This window comes from Saimiri boliviensis, chromosome 1 (assembly GCF_048565385.1).
Source record: "Saimiri boliviensis isolate mSaiBol1 chromosome 1, mSaiBol1.pri, whole genome shotgun sequence".
NCBI lineage: Eukaryota > Metazoa > Chordata > Mammalia > Primates > Cebidae > Saimiri > Saimiri boliviensis.
In genome coordinates, this window is record NC_133449.1 from 1,086,103 (window position 1) to 1,105,328 (window position 19,226).

Below are 19,226 nucleotides of genomic sequence, written 5' to 3' on the forward strand. Positions count from 1 at the left end.
CAGAAATTGGGGAAAAAGCCTCAGATTTTGTGCAGATTTGTTCAGTTGTATTGAATGGGCTCTCTCTGCCTCTATGACGATGGAAAGGTTAAGCAAAAACATGCCACACAGACTGTAGTGAACTTTCTCATACAACGTTTTTCTCTTTTTTGCCTTCAGTATTCTAGGTACAGTCATCTTGATTAGAGCAGTCTGTGCACATTTGTTTAGGAGAATGAGGGGAAATGCTAAGTGGCTTTGGGAATTCGTCATTTTTTGCACACTGAATGAAAAATGTGCATCAGATTTTCCATATCCTGTAATGAAATCCTTTGTTAGGAGGAAGTGACAGTTGTTTTCCACACTAAACAAGTCTTCTGTGACTGGAAAGCAGCTCTCTTAATACACATGTATCAGTCTCGTTTTCCTGAAGTGTCTGCCTATTGGTGTGTGTGTTGACATTGCCTACACCATGTACACGTGTGCACACCCACATCCATGTGTACACACAGGCACATACACGTCAACACAGACTCACAAATACCCATGATGCCACCCACACCCACACATGCACACACACATCCGTGTGTATACACAGGTACATGTCACACTCAGACTCACAAATATCCATGACACCACCCACACACATGCACATCCATGTGTAAACACAGGCACATACATGTCAACACAGACACATGCTCAGACTCACAAATACCCGTGATGCCACCCACACCCACACACACATCCATGTGTGCCCACAGGCATATACATGTCAACACTCACAAATACCCATGCATGCCATCCATACCCACACATGCACACACGTACATATGGTCACACTCATCTGCACATGCACACACAAACACACTTACATAGGCACATGCACACAGGCAAACACACACGGGCGGCCACTTTAGTTGCGGCAAACACTGTGCTTAAATGACTGTCATAACAAAGCAGAGTGTCGCTGAGATTTCTCTTAACACTTTTGCCACTTTTGCAACCCTGCAGCTGACCAGACAGGGATGTTGTTCGTAGGAGACGCTGTTCTACAGGTCAGTATTGTATACTGTAATCCTTCACTTTATCGCATTTTTATTTGTAACGTATATTAATTATTATTCTCAAAATTCTTAATTTGTCATCTGTTCAGGTTAATGGCATAAATGTAGAAAATGGCACTCATGAAGAAGTGGTAAGTGAATTACATTTTATAGTTCTGTTTATTTTATTTGTATTATTGTTTCTCTGTATTTCACAGAGTCTATCCATAGATGCAGCATTGGAATTGGAAAGAAAGCTTAAAACGTTTAGAAAATCGTGTCAACCAAAGGACCTTAATGAACTGCCCACTGTCGACTGTTGGGTGCTGACTGTGGTGTGGGGGGCATTGCACAAACATTCCTGCCGGGGTCCTCACAGACGCTGTGCAATGCACCTGATCACAGACATTCCTGTCAGGGTCCTCACAGACGCTGTGCAATGCACCTGATCACAGACATTCCTGTCAGGGTCCTCCCAAACACTGTCAAACACACTTGATTAATCCCATGTGGAACACAAGGGCACTGGAATTCAGGGGGCAGATGACTCGCCCGGGATTCCCGACAGGTCATCATCGTGGTAAGCACAGGAGGTGCCAGGACTTCCCACGGTCTGCCCAGTACCCCCCGGGCGCAGGAGCCTGTGGGGCATTCATGCCTCTGCTCCCTGCTGGCTCACGGCAGCATGTGTGCATAGAGCGTGTGCCATGGAGGACATCAGTGAGGCCTCTGAGGCACCAGAACATGTTGGGGGTCAGAATGCATTCTGTGCAGGAGTCCTTCCATGGAGATGAGCTTTCTCCAGTGTCACCATCAGGTTAAAGGTGGATGAAACAGACATCTACCCCTGAGGTACGCTGGCTGTTGGGCAGAGAGAAGCCCTGAGCACGGCCTCACCATGGGGCTGATGCCAGCAGGCTTGTGGTGGGGACGCAGGGTCAGTCTGATGCCTGCTGGGTGGGGGCAGAGATGGAGACGGTATGACAGTGAGACATGAGGTGGAGGGTGGGCGAAATGGGTGACATGCCTGCAGAGCAGTCCCTGTGCGGTAAGTGAGCTGGGGGACACGGGGTCAAGGGGAGAGGGAGCGGAGCCAAGTCCAGGCAGGATGCACACCTGGGGCCCAAGGCAGCCGCAGAGCCCTCTCGGAAGTTTAATTCTGTGAATTGCAGCAAAATTCAAGCAGGCTGGTAATTTGTTAACTTGTCCCATGAAGATTAATAGGCATATGTTCATTTCTCCTTCAGTATTTATGTTTTCAATTAGCCAACTTTTAGTTCCAAGGAAGGGCAAACAGGCATAGTACCCAGAAGTCACCCAACTGCTTAGCAGTAAATTTCCGTGAAAGCAGGGCAGGCACCTGCAGCAATCCGTAACTAAACGTGGAATTGCCTCCTACACACTCACTCAGAATTCATCTGTGTCTTCATCCAAGCTGTGTAGTTATGGACCTCTAATTTGGGCTGGGCAGAGGAAAGAGTCACAAGAAGGATCAACATGTTTCTTGGCCTCCAAGGCCAGAGAGCCTCGAGTAGATGAAGTGCCCTTTCCTTATGGTGGGAAGACACATAACAAGTGGAAGAAGGCAAAACACACCTTCATGACTTCCATCCCAGCCCAGATAGAGTAAAATCATTCTTGTAAGCAAAAAAAAAAAAAAAATTATTGAGATGGGGTCTCGCTCTGTCACCCAGGCTGGAGAGCAGTGGCATGATCTCAGCTCACTGCAACCTCTGCCTCCCAGGTTCAAGCAATTCTTCCTGCCTCAGCCTCCCGAGGAGCTTGGATTACAGGTACCTGCCATCACGTCTGGCTAATTTTTTTATTTTTTAGTAGAAACGGGGTTTCCCCATGTTGGCCAGGCTGGTCTTGAACTCCTGACCTCAGGTGATCTGCCCACCGTGGCTTCCCACAGTGCTGGGATTACAGATGTGAGCTGCCATGCTCAGCCACAACAAAGGTTTGCACCAGTGGTTCACAACTGTAATCCAAGCACTTTGGGAGGCCTAAACAGGAGGATCACTTGAGGCCAGACGTTCAAGTGCAACTTGGACAACATAGCAAGACCATCTCTGCAAAAATGAAAACAAAATCTAGTCAGGCCTGGTGGCACATACCTGTAGTCCCAGCTAGTCAGAAAGCTGAGGTGGGAGGATCACTTGAGCCAAGGAGTTTGAGGCTGCAGTGAGCTATTATGACCCCCTGCACTGCAGTCTGGGCAACAGAATTAGATTTCATCACAGAAAAAAATATATATGTATATATACATACATATACATATACACACACATATATATTAACTCATATGTAAATCTTATAAATGGAGCTATTTCAATATTGGACTGATACAAATATGGTTTTAAACCGAACTGATCAAATCATATGTCTACATTCTTATCTGATGCAAAATAAATTATTAGAGAAATGCTAATGAGACATAATTTCAATTTTTCAGATGCATAAAATTCCTTAAAATGTTAAAATTCTAAAAGACTTATAAATCATATGGTTTCACTTCCTCATTTTTCAAAGTAAATTCTGGCTTCAGTTAATTCTAAAAGAAAAATATCAGTTCTACTCAATGCAAAGAATGATTTTTAATATAGAAACTAGACTCCCCTCCACAAAGTGAATATTATTCACTCCACTGCTTTGGAAAATTTTCCTACTCTAGGTTGATAAAACATCTTAATACACATAAATATATGTCCATTAACATATAATTTCCCCTTTTCAATACATCTCTGCATTTTCATCCACATTGGCATATAATACTGTAGCAGCTACAGCTGAGTAAACTGCCCATATGCTCACTGGGCTGAGACATGTCTCCCTTCATAGGAAAAGGGAGATTGGTGACGGCTGTCACTCAGCGTGACATTCCTGCGAAGGCACAGATTGGGATGTCGGGGTTGGGGGTGGGGGAAGCAGGAGCTGCTGGTTCCTCCGGCCCCTGTGCCTGGTGTGTGATGAGCCCCAGTGAGAGCGGCCCTCCGGCGCCCCCACAGGCAGGGCGCAGAACCGCATCCCGGCGGGGCCCCAGCAGGGCTGGTGTCTGCCTTCAGTCACCCACCGCGTGTCGGAACACGAAACTTTACAGAATGTCATTTTCTGCAATTCAGTGGGAAATGTTAAAAAGTCGTCTCAAATGTTAAAGTAAGATATTGTAATAGACTACTAGTCTAAGTTACAGTCTAAGTTCTTAATTGCTATGAAACCATTGATAAAAGTTGCCCTAATTGGAAACAGAAAAGTCACTAAAACCTTTCCCGGAGCTTCCTTTTAAAATTTAAATTAGTCCTTTTAAAAAACGCATTTCAGTCACTTTTGGTAGCTTTTACTATGATTAAGAACTCGTGACAAATCCTGCCTGTAGGTCAGGTGATTTTGCACTTAACTGTTAGAAATAAAGTTGGCATCTTATGTTAAGAAAAATGGTGGGGTTGCTCTGGGCAGAAAGGAACCACCTATTGTGAACAGCAGTTCAGGCCTGGAATCCCCGTTCACAGAAACTGACTCTGATAGTTTACTCAGCAGACCATGGGGACTTTATTCCCTGTTGGCAGAAGGGTTCCTGATACAGCTGAGGTTGGCTTTCCTGTTCCTGCAGGCTGTCCATTTAACAAGGTGTTATGCTTCATGCTGAAACAGGACATTACATCCTGTGTAAGCAAGGGCTTTTTCCTCAAGAAGGAGTCCGTTCTGGCCTCGATGCAGGGACACCCAGGTATGCTCTTGCCATTCGAAGGCAGACTGCTTCGGGTGAGGTGTGCTAACTCTGGAAGCTGCAGGAATAGGAATCACTGGCCATTTTCATAGCTGTGTACCAGGTCTCAGGGACGTCTTTGATCTGCTCTGGGATACAGAGCACATCTGGGACAATAGTTGGAACAGGAGTTCCATCTGTTGATATTTACAGCAAAGCACTCGTGTTACTAATAACTTATTTGCTTTCCACCTGAGCGAAGAGGTAGTTGAAGGAAATGTAATAAAAATCACCTGCTCCACATCTTTCAAGTCTTTCCTACAGCGTGGCTTTCGGTTTTCCATTTTGCAAAGGAAAAGCCATTCTAGGATGTCTACTCACCCTACCGTGATAGGCCTGAATCCAGGGCTCCAGACACCAGCATGGAGGTTCCTCCAGGAGGGCATGTACCTCTTCAGCTCTGTACTCACAGGGAGATAAAGAGCCCCAGAGTTTGTTTGGGGCCCTGAGGCAAGTGTGGGATGGGTCCAGGACAAAGGCAGCTGCCTCCCAACCCACATTAGCCCCTTATTGTGTCAGGGGCTGTGGCGGGCACCAAGACTTCAATAATGTGGCATCAGCCCAGAGCTAGGGTGCAGGAGCTCTTTGTCACCACGCATACTTGAGAATCTGCAAGTGCTTTATGAAGGCAAACAGAGAAATCTGCATACAAAGGCCGGGTGGTCTTTCTTCAAGCAGACCTGGGCTTCCCTGCATTCAGGACTGCAGGTCTGGGAACTGACTCTCCCTGAAAGTGATTGAGCACCCAGGCCTCTTTACTGTGGTAAGTCCAGTCTCTATCCACTTGACCTGGAACTTTTTCACTTACACAAATCAGTTACAGCTGCAATGTATTCTTCATCTATTTCAACCCCAGGAACTCCATGATCAATTAGCCATGGTGAAATAGATCTGCAGGTCAAACCATCCCATGCTGCTCATGAAGGGACCCAAACCACCTTGTCTGAAGGTTCAGTGCTGCTGCCTGGCTCTGCCATCTCATCCAGGGTCTGTCATCTCTTTGGATTCCAGGAGCTACCTCCTGAAATATTGAAACAGGACATTACATCCTGTGTAAGCAAGGCCCTTTTCCTTAAGAATGAGTATCTTCTGGCTTCAGTGCAGGAACACAAATGTATGCTATTGCCATTGGAAGGCCGACTGTATCTAGTGATGTGTGCCAATGCTAGAAACTGCAGTACGGGATACTGGCATAGCCCGGTACCATGCCTGCCCAGCAGGGAAGTGCCACAGCAGAGTTTCTGGGATGCTGGTGCCTTCCTCACTTCGAGTTTTTCAATCTTTTGTCAAACAAGTGAATGAAGATTCAGCAAGGGAGCAGGTACAGGAGTAGGCACCCTGCTTCCATAACCACTTGAATTCTTCCTGGGAGTGCACACCAAGGAAGCTGCAGCTCAACCTCACTTAGTGTGGCCACTGTGAGTCCTGGTGTTAGTCAACTAACCAAGGAAACCAGTTGGGCCTCTCTCAACTAATTAAACAAATTCAATCCAGAATCTAGTCACCACACCCATTCTAATGCAGTGCTTGGACGCAGTGCAACCTGTCAACCCCACCATTTTTCTTAACATAAGATATCAACTACTTAGGATTCTGCAACCCTAATCACATATTCCTGTTCACAAACAAAAGTTCGTTTGTCCTTGTCATGACCATTGTATTGCAATTCTTTATATATGCATGGAACATCTCTTCTGAAATTAGACTTCATAATAAGATTTGGGGCTAGGCATGAGACTAGAAATATGGAGAGTGGCCAGGTGTATATTGAGGAAAATCAGCATTGTCTGGCCACATCATTGCCTCAAAAAACACACTTCGGGCAAAAGTGACCACCAGCAGGCCAGGAAGGGGAAGGAAAATCGGTAGCATGTGAACGTTCTAGGGACACAGACACATGGCATCTGTTCTCATTCCCACTCTTTGCCCTAACTGTAGAGAGACTCACTGACTGATAGAATTACTGAGCCACCTGCAAAATCAGATGTTGGCTTGAATTTTCAGAAATCATCTCAGGGGAATCCCAAAGCTCTCTAGCTCCCTACTCATGGCTTAAAGTAGAAATATGAGACAATAACAAGCTTTGTTACTGTCTTTCTTCATGTTCTCCACTGCAACTTTAACCATCCCTCTGCCTTTACCCAACACCTAAACTCTACCGATTAGGATTTGGTCAGGAAAATGGGAGCAGCTCCAGGAATTCCAGATGTAACAGTTTGAAGATACGGATAAACCTAGGTTCTCAGCAAGTTGGGATTGCTGGAATACAAAAGGCAAAGAATCTGCTGTCGAAAATACGATACTCATCTGGGCATGGAGGCTCACTCCTTTGTAATCCCAGCACTTTAGGAGGCTGAGATGGGTGGATCACCTGAGGTCAGGAGTTCGAGACCAGCCTGGCCAACATGGTGAAACCCTGTCTCTACTAAAAGTACACACACAAAAAATAGGTGTGGTGACACATGCCCATAATCCCAGCTACTTGGGAGGCTGAGGAAGGAGAATGACTTGAGCCCAGGAGGTGGAGGCTTTAGTGAGCTGAGATCTTGCCACTGGATTCCAGCCTGGGTGACAGAACAGGACTTGGTCTCAAACAGCAAATAACCCTCTCCCCACCACCACCAAAAAAAAAATACGATATTCAAAAACTACAAAAATCATCAGTTCTTAAGAGAAAAAGAAATTTACTGCAATTCTCATGAAAACTCTGGAATGCTTGCACATCTCCCACAGTCTACAGCAGGCGTCCCCAAGCTTTTTACACAGGGGGCCAGTTCGCTGTCCGTCAGACCATTGGAGAGCTGCCACAACGGTGCTGCTCTCACTGACCACCAATGAAGGAGGTGCCCCTTCCTGAAGTGCGGTGGGGGGCCGGATAAATGGCCTCAGGGGGCCGCAGTTTGGGGACACCTGGTCTACAGTGTTGCAGCCATGGCTTTCAGGCCACACTGGATAGCCCCGTAGATCCATCTGCTCATGGGTGTGCTTATCTCACTTCAAAAGTGATTGGCCTCTCCTCTTCACCTCCCAAATCTTTAATGAGTTTCTTTAAGCCAACTCTCACCCTGAGACATATGGAAAAGGATTTGGAGACATGTAGAACCTGGTTTCTCTTTCTGCTTTGAGAAGGGAAATGGAACGTTGCTGAGTTGACAAAGGACAACCCAAACAGCCGTAAGAGTGAACTGGTCAGAAATGGATGGCCCCAGCAGGCAGAAATCAGAAAGGACATAGCAAATTTCAACTGCAGCAATCCACTGCATATAATGGGCAGCTACAGACTACTTCACCCAACAACAGTAGAATAATATTCTTCTGAAGATCACATGAAGAATTCACCAAGAAAGACCACATTCTGGGCCATAAAACACATTTCAAGAAATTTAAAAGAAAAGGTATTGGGTTAGTCTGTTCTCATGCTGCTGACATACCTAAGAGGATTAATAGACTCACAGTTCTACATGACTGGTGGGGTCGGTGGAAGGTGAAAGGCACGTCTTACACGGTGGCAGGCAAAAGAGAATGAGAACCAAGGAAAAGGGGCTTCCCTTATAAAACTATCAGATCTTGTGAGACTTATTCACTGCCATGAGAATAATATTGGAAAACTGCTCCATGATTCAGTTACCTCCACCAGGTCCCTCCTATAAATCCGAGATGAGATTTGGGTGGGGACACAGCCAGATCATATCAGATATTATACAAGTCTGCTCTTAAACCACAATGGAATTGAACTAGAGATCAATAATGATAGCTGGGAGGTCACCAAATGCTTGGAGAGTAAACACTACACTTCTAAATAACACACATGTCAAAGAAGAAATCTCAATAGAAATCTTAAAAATATTTTTAAAACAAAGTAACAAAAATTTGTGGGATGCAGTGAAAGCAGTGCTTAGAGATATGCAGAATCAAAAACATGTATTGGAAGAAAGATATAAAAAAGTAATCATGTAAGCTTTCACTTTAGGAAACTGGAAAAAGAGAAGCAATTTAAATTCAATGTAAGTAGAAGAAAATAAATGATGAAAATTAGAGAATAAATCAGGGATTGAAGACAGGAAGTCAAGAGAGAGAAAAAAAGCAAAACTGTGGAGACAGGAAAGAGGTTAGGGGTTTCCAGGGGTTAGGAGGAGAGGCATGACTGGGCAGAATGGAAATAACTTCTAGAGCAGTGAAACTATTCTGTATGGTAATTCAGTGGTGAACAGGTCTCACTGAAAATTTGTCCAAATCCATAGAATGTACAACATCAAGAGTGAACCCTGATGTCAGCTGTGGACTTGGGGTGATAATACATGTCAGTGTAGGTTCACAGATAGAAGAAATGTACCTTCTGGTGGAGACACTGATAGTGGAGGGGGCTATGCATGTGAGAACTCCAGACCTCCCCACACTTTCCACCAAACCACACACCCACCTGTGCATGTGTAGGGTGAGGGTTTGTGAGAAATCTCCATACTTTCTGCTCAGTTTTGTTTTCAGCCTAGAACTGCTCTAAAAATATAAAGTTTTTTAAAAAAGGCAATTGAGTAAGCTATTAGGGAAAAAATGGCCTGACTTAAGATATTTAATTAAATGGTCATCAGATGTGTGTATGCATGTATGTATGCAACCATGTGTGTACACGTGAGGGTGGCATGTTTACAATTGTGTATTTGCTTATCTCTGTGTGTCCATGGGTATGTTTGTGTGTGTTTGCGTGTGTGCTCTGGAAGTAACTGACAGACTCTGTAGTCTGTAACCCCCCAGACCTGAGTCATCTGACAAGGGAAAGAAATGAAAACATGTTGGTAAACCTTAGGGACTAGGAGATGCCAGGAGGTTCAGAGCCAGCCCAGGCTGAGCCTGCAGGTGCCTGCCTGTGTCACCCAGCCTTTCTGGACCAGAGTTCCCATTATCTTTGTGTTAATGCTCAACTTGGCTCCCAGACATTTTGCAAACACCTCTAATGTGTTTTTATCCTAAAGAGGACTTTTCAGTGGATCGTCCTATGTGGCTCTGCCTTCCTGTGATGGAAACTTTATTTTTCATCAGTTAGATAATCAAGTTATTAGTTAATTAGATAATTAGATAATCAAGTTTCAGGGATAGTAAATGACTCATAGCAGACTTTGAAGTTATCATGTGATTGAAGTAAACCCCAAACTCAGCTGTGAGGACCCCAGACTTCCCCACACTTCCCAGCACTATGAGGATCTGGACCTCTCCTCACCCTCCACAAATCCACAGACCCAGTTGTGATGACCTGAGATCTACCCACACTCCTCAGCAAACTGCAGACCCAGCTGTGAGGACCCCAGGCCTCTTCACACTGTCCACCAAACCACAGACCCAACTGTGAGGATCCTGGACCTCCCCACACTCTGCATCAAACCAAACACCCACCTGTGAGGACCCTAGACCTGCCCACAAACTCCACCAACTCACAAACCCACATGTGAGGACCCCAGTCCCACCACACTTTCCTTCTGCCTTCTCAACTTTGCTGGCAGAGATACTGAACAAAGAGGCCACTTTCTTTTTGGTTCTTAGACATTTATTTCCTTGAATTCTGTTATTTTCAGTAAGTTCTTGATTCCCACTAAGATGAGTCTTTATCAAAAAGACCTTTTCAGGGGAAAGCCAGTTTCCCTTCAATGTCTGTGTCATCCCAGTCTGAGTCAAGACTGTACTTTTAAAGCCATATCGGAGTAGCAAGTCACACTGGTTAAATGGTAGGACAGTGTTTCCACCATGCTGGGGGTGTGAGTGACACTGGGTAAATGGTAGGACAGTGTATCCCCACCATGGGGTGTGAGTGACACTGGGTAAATGGTGGGACAGTGTTTCCACCATGCTGGGCTGTGACACTGGGTAAATGGTGGGACAGTGTTTCCACCGTGCAGGGGGTGTGAGTGACACTGGGTAAATAGTGGGACGGTGTTTCCACCATGCTGGGGCTGTGAGTGACACTGGGTAAATGGTGGGACAGTGTTTCCACCATGCTGGGGATGTGAGTGACACTGGGTAAATGGTGGGACAGTGTTTCCACCGTGCTGGGCTGTGAGTGACACTGGGTAAATAGTGGGACGGTGTTTCCACCATGCTGGGGCTGTGAGTGACACTGGGTAAATGGTGGGACAGTGTTTCCACCGTGCTGGGGATGTGAGTGACACTGGGTAAATAGTGGGACGGTGTTTCCACCGTGCTGGGGTTGTGAGTGACACTGGGTAAATGGTGGGACAGTGTTTCCACCATGCTTGGGGTGTGAGTGACACTGGGTAAATAGTGGGACGGTGTTTCCACCATGCTGGGGTTGTGAGTGACACTGGGTAAATGGTGGGACAGTGTTTCCACCATGCTGGGCTGTGAGTGACACTGGGTAAATGGTGGACAGTATTTCCACCATGCTGGGCTGTGAGTGACAGTGGGTAAATGGTGGGACCGTGTTTCCACCATGCTGGGCTGTGAGTGACACTGGGTAAATGGTGGGACAGTCTTTCCACTGTGTTGGGGGTGTGAGTGACACTGGGTAAATGGTGGGACAGTGTTTTCCAACCGTGCTGGGGTTTCAAGTTGTGATGGTTAATAATGACTGTCAACTTTTAAAGGATTCAAAGTGTTGATCCTGGGTGTGTTTTGGATAGTGTTGCCGAAGGAGATTAATATTTGAGTCAATGGGCTGGGAAAGGCAGATCCATCCTTCATCTGGATGGGCCCCATCTAATCAAGTGCTAACACAGCCGTAATACAAATCAGGCAGAAAAATGTGAATAAGATAGACTGGCTTAGCCTCCTAGCCTACATCTTTCTCCCATTGTGGATGCTTCCTACCCTGAACCAACAGACTCGAGTTCTTTAGCATGGGGACTTGGACTAGCTTCCTTGCTCCTCAGCTTGCAGGCAACTTATTGTGGGCCCCTGTGATCGTGTGAGTTTAATACTCCTTAATAAATCATACCTATATCTTAATCTCCCTTTTATATATTTGAAGGGGAGTTTATTAAGGAGTATTAACTCTCCTTTATATATATACAAAAGAGTTTATGAAGGAGTATTAAATGCGATACATATATCCTATTAGTTCTGTCCCTCTAGAAAACCCTAACTAATACAGATTTTGGTACTAGGAGTGGTTTTAGAGGAACCGAATATTGAGGTTGGAGAGTTTTCACTGTTATTAGGTTTTCTGGAGTAGGTTGTTTCATTGGTGTTATGTTTTCTGGAGTAGGTTGCTTAATATGATTAGATCCCAAAATGGTAAGAACTATATTTCTAATAATTTGGAGAACACTCGTAGTCTTTGGCATAAACTGTTTAGAGAGTTATGCAAAATAAATGCATTCGACACTCCTGATTCACCACTCATGAGAGGCAAGGAGTTTATTGACTCTGTACATAATCCCTTTGACTATATGTGGAGAACCAAGAAATATAATGAAACTGGTTGGTTGCTCCGAAGTTCACTGGACAAAGTGATGAAAGAAAATAGTGAACTTGGGGATTTTAACTGCAGACTTCAGAAGCAGATACTAAGCCTCAAATCTAAGATTGCCCTGAGTCAGAGCCTTATCTCCTGTAGAGAAAGAGATGAAATTGTGGAAAATTGAAAGAGCTGAAATTGTGAAACGTGCATGCACAGCCTCTCCAAGTGCCTACCAAAGTCAGGGCATTGATTGGAAAAGAATGGGACCCTGCAACTTGGAATGGGGACATGTGGGAGGATTCTGATGAAGCTGGGGACACTGAGTTTGTACACTCTGAAGAACATTTTTTTGCCAGAAGAAACAGCATCCCCACCATGGCTAAGTGGCAACATCCCCACTCCCTGACCTGTGCTGCAGTCATCCTTTTCGCTTTTCTCTGAGGAGATAAGCACTGTGCTGCCTGAGGCAACAGTGATGGCCTCTTCTGAGGCAGTTGCCAGGCCAGCTAATGTTGATTCTCCTCAGGAGCCACCCCCAACACCCCAGTTTGCTTCTCAACCTATCCTTAGACTAAAGTCCTGGTGGGCCTCTGGAGGTGAAGGTCAGAGTGTGATCCATGAGGAGGTGTACTACACTGAAAACTGCTTGAGTTTCCTAATTTATATAAACAGCAATCTGGAGAACAGGCATATTCATAATAGATAGTAAGGGTATAGGACAATGGTGGAAGGAACATAGAGTGGGATCAGGCTGAATTTATTGATTTGGGCCCATTAAGTAGGAATTCTGCATTTAATGTTGCAGCTCAGGAAGTTAAAAAAGGTTCCAATAATTTATTTCCTTGGTTAGCTGAAATACAGATTAAAAGATGGCCCACTGGTGTGTGATACTTCTCTCCCTGTGTCTATGTGTTCTCATTGCTTAACACCCACTTATGAGTGAGAAGTGGTGTATCTGCACATGTACCCTGGAACTTAAAGTACAATAAACAATTTTTTAAAAAAAAGATGGCCCACTGTGAGCAAGGAAGGAAATGCCTGATCTGGACCTTTTTTAATGTAGAGGAAAGAATCCAAAGACTTAGAAAGATTGAGATGATGAAGTGGATTAGTTACTTTAGACCTACTCATCCCAGTTGGGAGGGTCCAGAAGATAAACCTTTGACCAATGACTTGTGAAATACATTTGTACAGGCAGCACCTGCATCTTTGGAGAATCTTGTAATTGCTCTTCTTCGTATGTCAGATCTAACAGTGGGAACTGCAGTCACTCAACAACAGAATTTAAATACAGTGGGAATTATTGGATCCCAAGGTGGCAGGAGCCAAGTGGAGGCACTCAACCATTAAAGGCAAGGTGGGTGTAGCTACCGTCATGGACAGCAGAGGCAAAGCAGCAGTCAGAATAGTCTGAGAGCTCTGGCCTCGACCAGTTAATTATGGTTTTCCTGGAAGTGAAACTGATAGGAAGCCTACTGCATTCCTACATAATTTATATAAGCAGAAAATTTCCAGGTCAAATGGACAAAAGACTAATTTGAATTATAACAACAGAGAATCATGGCCCCTCAATCAATTTCTAGACTTGATCCAGTTTACAGACCCAGAACCCCTTGAAAGAAGAAGAAGCTGGGTCTGTTTAGGAAGGACCCTACTATACCACTGACAATTTATGCAGTGACTTTTTTGCCCATCCTTCCCCAAGGAGAGCTCTGGCCTTTTACCAGGGCAACTCTACACTAGGGAAAGGGAAATGATGAGACATTTTGGGGACTACTGAACACTGGCTCTGAGCTGATGTTGATTCCAGGGGACTGAAAATGTCACTGTGATCTTCCAGTTAGGGTATGGGCTTATGGAGGTCAGGTAATTAGTGGAGTTGTACCTCCAGTCTGACTTACAGTGGGTCCACTGGGTCCCTGGACTCATCCTGTGGTCATTTCCCCGGGCCAGAATGTGTAATTGGCATAGACAGCAGCTGGCAGAACCCCCACACTGGCTCCCTGACTGGTAGGATGAGGGCTGTTATGGTGAGAAAGGCCAACTGGAAGCCATTTAAGTTGCCTCTATCTAGAAAGATAGTAAATCAAAAACAATATGGCATCCCTGGAGGGAATGTGGAGATTGGTGCCACCATCAAGGAATTGAAAGATGCAAGGGGGTGATTCCCACCACATCCCCATTCAACTTTTCTGTTTGGCCTGTGCAGAAGACAGATGGATCTTGAAGAATGACAGTGGATTATTGTAAGCTTACCCAAGTGGTGACTTCAATTGCAGCTGCTGTACCAGATGTGGTTTTATTGCTTGAACAAATTAATGCATCTCTTCGTAACTGGTATGTAGCCATTGACCTGGCAAATGCCTTTCTCTCCATTCCTGTTTATAAAGACCACCAGAAGCAATTTTCCTTCAGCTGGCAGGGCCAGCAATATACCTTTACTGTCCTTCTCCTGAGGTGTGTCAGCTCTCCAGACTTGTATCACAATCTTATTTGGAGAGAACGTGATCACTTCCACAAGATATCACACAGGTTCATTACATTGATGACATTATGGACCCAGTAAGCAAGAACTAGCAAACACACTGGACTTACTGGTGAGATATTTGCGTGCAAGAGATGGAAAATAATTCCAGCTAAAATTCAGAAACCACCTACCTCAGTAAAATTACCAGAGTCCAGTGGTATGGAGCCTGTTAAGATGTTTTTAAGGTGAAGGATAAGTTGTTACATTTGGCCCCTTCTAAAACCAAGAAAGAGGCACAACGCCTAGAGGGCCTATCTGGATCTTGGAGGCAGCACATTCCTCATTTGGGTGTGTTACTCTGACCCATTTATTGAGTGACCCAAAAGGCTGCCAGTTTTGAGTGGGGTCCGGAACAGGAGAAGGCTCTGCAACAGGTCCAGGCTGCTGTGCAAGCTGCTCTACCACTTGGGCTGTATGACCCAGCAGATCCAGTGGTGCTTGAGGTGTCAGTGGCAGATAGGGATGCTGTGTGGAGCCTTTGGCAGCTCCCATAGGTGAATCACAGCGGAGGCCTCTAGGATTTTGGAGCAAGGCCCTGCCATCTTCTGTAGATAACTACTCCCCTTTTGAGAGGCAGCTCTTGGCCTGTTACTGGGCTTTGGTGAAAACAGAACGTTTGACTATGGGTCATTAAGTCACCAGGCAACCTGAACTGCCTGTCTGACCCACTTTATGGTGAAATAGGTGCTATCTGACCCATCTTGCCATAAAGTGGATTGTGTACAGGAGCATTCCACCATCAAATGGGAATGGTGTATACATGATCCTTTTGAGCAGGTCCTGAAGTCACAAGTAACTTACATGCAGAAGCTGCCCAAATGCCCATGGTCTCCACCAGGGGACCTAGTACTAATGAAGGTACTCCCTTCCCTTAAATTTATTTGTCACAATTTTCCAGTCATGCCTCCTCCAAGTCCCTGACCATCCAGCCAAATCGTCAGCTACCACTCATGAATCAGGCTTCCTGTATCCTGGGGTTCTTGGTCTAGTGTACTGGAAAAATTGGATCACACGTGGGCTTGGAGAATGAATGCTAGGTTTTATTAAACGGTGGAAGTAGCTCTCAGCAGATGTGTGGGAAGCCAGAAGGAGGATGGAGGGGGAAGGTGGTCTTCCCCTGGAGTCAGGCTGCTTAGCAGCCGGGCTCTCCTCCAACCACCCTTGGCCAAATTTCCCTCAGTGTCCACATCATCCTACCATCAATGTTGTTCTGCTGATGTGTTCCTCTTGATGTTTAGCCACTTGCGTGTGTGTCTACTAGGATCTCAGGGTTGTTATAGGCACAGGATGGGGGTCATGGTGGTCCAGTGTGGTCTTGGAAGATGCAACATTTGGGCACAAAAACAGAAATGCCTATCCTCACCTAGGTCCATGGGCACAGGCCTGAGGATGGGCCCTAGCCAGGGACCTCACCCTTCTCTACCCAGCACTTCCCTGCCTCCCTCCCATATCATTTCCCCTTTCTGAAGAGGTACATCTAACTGCCATTAGAATTCAGGTTATAACCATAGCAGAAACTTGGAACCAACCCAATGCACATCAATGATAGACTGGATAAAGAAAATGTGGCACATACATACCATGGAATACTCTACAGCTATAAAAAAGAATGAGTTTATGTCCTTTGCAGGGACATAGATGATGCTGGAAACCATCATTCTCAGCAAACTAACACGGGAACAGAAAACCAGCACTGCATGTTCTCACTCATGTGGGAGTCGAACAATGAGAACACATGGATGCAGGGAGGGGAATATTACACACTGGGGCTTGTCGTGGTGGGGGGCTAAGGGAGGGAGAGCATTAGGAGAAATACCTAATGTAGATGATGGGTTGATGGGTGCAGCAAACCACATGACACATGTCTACCTATGTAACCTGCATGTTCTGCACATGTACCCCAAGACTTATAAAAAATATATATAGATACATAGATATAGATATAAGTGATGACTGGTATTAGGTACTTCCTGATGACAGGGGGCATTGTTTTGGGGTAAAACAGCAGTCAGATTCCTCCCAGAGGTCTACCTAAGTGTTCCTGGCAAGGGGGAGCATTATCTGGGTTTCATTTGCCTGACTCGTTGGCCCAGACCCTTTGGGAATGAAGGTTTGGATCACTCCACCAGGAAGAAAACACGACCAGTGGGGTGTTTGCTGAAGGCAAAGGGAAGGCAGAACAGGTGGTAGAAGAAGGTAGTGGAAGAACAGCAGCTACGACCACATGACCAGCTGCAGAAATGAGGACTAATTGTCATGAGTGTTTCCTCCTCCTCTTGTTAAAAACATGTTTGTGCATGTGTACACTTGTACTAAGAAAGTATCTCCTTTCTCCTGTGACATGAGATGTATTGACTTAACATCAGCATTTAAGTATTGTTAACTTTATGTAATAGCATCTGGCTTGGGAATTGGTGCATTTCCAGTTGTACTAAGGCAGTTGCATGACGTCAGGTAATTATGACCTCATCAATGCCTTTGAGGATTATTTATTATCTCAGATGTATATGGGTTCAAGTTGACAAGGGGTGGGCTTGTGATGGTTAATATTGAGTGTCAGCTTGATTGGATTGAAGGGTGCAAATTGCTGATCCTCGATGTGTCTGTGGGGGTGTTGCCAGGGGTGCCTGTGAGGGTGCCAGGTGCACCTATGGAGCTCTTCACGCTGAAGACGCCACCTTGCTACGGCTCTCACTACCGACCTGTGTGTTACCTGGTGCTCAACCTGAGCACGTGGGACAAGATGCACATTTGAGATTCACATTTGAGTCAGTGGCTGGGAATGGCAGAGCCACCCTTAGTCCGTGTGGGCACCATCTCATCAGCTGCCGGCATGGCTAGAATATGAAGCAGGCAGAAAAACATGAAAAGACTGGACCGGCTTAGCCTCCCAGCCTGCATCTTTCTCCCAGGCTGGACACCTCCTGCCCTCAAACATTGGACTCCAACTTCTTCAGCTTTGGAACTCGGACTGGCTTCTTTGCTCCTCAGCTGGCAGATGGCCTGTTGTGGGACCTTGTGATTGTGTGAGTCAGTACTCCATAATAAACCCCTTTATGTACACGTCTAGCTATGTCCCTCCAGAGACGCCAGAGAACCTGACTAATACCAAATATAGAGGGTGAGGGTCACCAAAAAAATCTACAGATAATGATGTCAGTGGTTCCACACAGGGAAGGAAACCCTCGTGGTCGACAGAGTGAGGCCGACACAGAAATAACCAGTGGCCACAGTTCCGTGGCATGAAGTGCAGTGTGGCCCAGACAGAATTGCTCCATGCGAAGGTAATTAGCTTCACAAACGTTCTGAAAACATTGCTGCTAACAACCATTAAGTTTAAGTATCTGAAATTTTCAGAGGCGGTTGAAGCAACAGAGTTCTGAATGTGATTTTGAAAGAAGCGGGCCAACCGCTTGAAGACCTCGTCTGTGTTTGCATTGGAAGGACTGAAGCAGTAGCCTTTCCTGGAAGAGGGGCGTGGAACCAATGAGCTCGTCGTTTCATTTTTCTGGTTCCTTCTCGTCTTTCTCTCGATGGAGCACCACCTTCTGGTGGAAAATCAGCCCCGGGCGCTGGTGCGGATTCCACGGGCCCTGCACGCCGGTCAGATCAGTGAGAGCAGAAACGTTGTGATGCTGTGGCATTCGGAATGAAAATGTTTGAAAATCGTGAAGTATGGAACAACCTTAGTGATTTCCTGGTCAGTCCAGCTCTTTATTTCACATATGGGGAAGGGAGGGCCCGGTGGCTTCTCATGTTTGCAGGGACATGAAGGTGACATCGCCCCATGTTCCTGGGCAGCCCAGGTGCACGCTTCACAGAGGTGGGAACACGGAGCAGGTGGGGCTGCTGTGCCGCCACTGTGGGTGTTTTATGTTCAGCCCAGCACCAGGCTCAGCAGGAGTCAGCTAAGGACGTGTTGACGAGCTCTTTGTGCTGAAGACGCCACCTTGCTATGGCCCCCACTCCTGACCTGGGAGTTACCTGACACTGAGCCTGAGGACACGGGGTGAGATGCACCTGATGAGCTCTTCATGCTGAGGACGCCGCCTTGCCACGGCCTCCACACCCACCTGTGTGTTATCTGACAGCCTGAGCACGTGGGGCGAGATGCACCCATGGTTTGGGGACGGTTCCCCCGCTCCTTGTGTGATCACTGAGATCATGAAGCCAGCATGAGATGAGAGTGAACACATGGAGGAGATGCTCTCTTGAGGCCCTTCGGACGTTCTTCTGAGCGGGGCCTACACAGAGGGGCCTTCAGGAGTGAAGGAATAGAAACAAGGTGGTGAGCAGAGAAGGTGAAGGTGGAGTAAAGGGACGAGGGCCTTCCTGCCTGGCCCACCGTCTGCAGGAGCCTCCTGCCCTGGGGTGGAGGCTGGCAGATGCACTCTCTGCAGATGAAAGGGCCGGGTATCTCGAGGTCTCTCGGCTGCTCAAGATTCTGGTTGTCACCCCTTTCCCTACAAATAACAAACAGTGAATATTGTCAGGCGCCAGGGA

General features: G+C 46.1%; 1 protein-coding gene across 2 annotated transcripts in view; it reads left to right on the top strand.

Annotated features, from left to right (window-relative positions):
- The window catches only part of SNTG2 (syntrophin gamma 2), a 317,220-nt gene that overhangs the window by 133,838 nt on the left and 164,156 nt on the right, over positions 1-19,226 (top strand). For both annotated transcript variants that reach the window (XM_074393375.1, XM_074393377.1), the window contains 2 exons: positions 991-1,034; positions 1,133-1,174. In XM_074393375.1, coding sequence (XP_074249476.1) covers positions 991-1,034; positions 1,133-1,174 — 86 coding nt within the window. The remainder of the gene's footprint in view (positions 1-990; positions 1,035-1,132; positions 1,175-19,226) is intronic.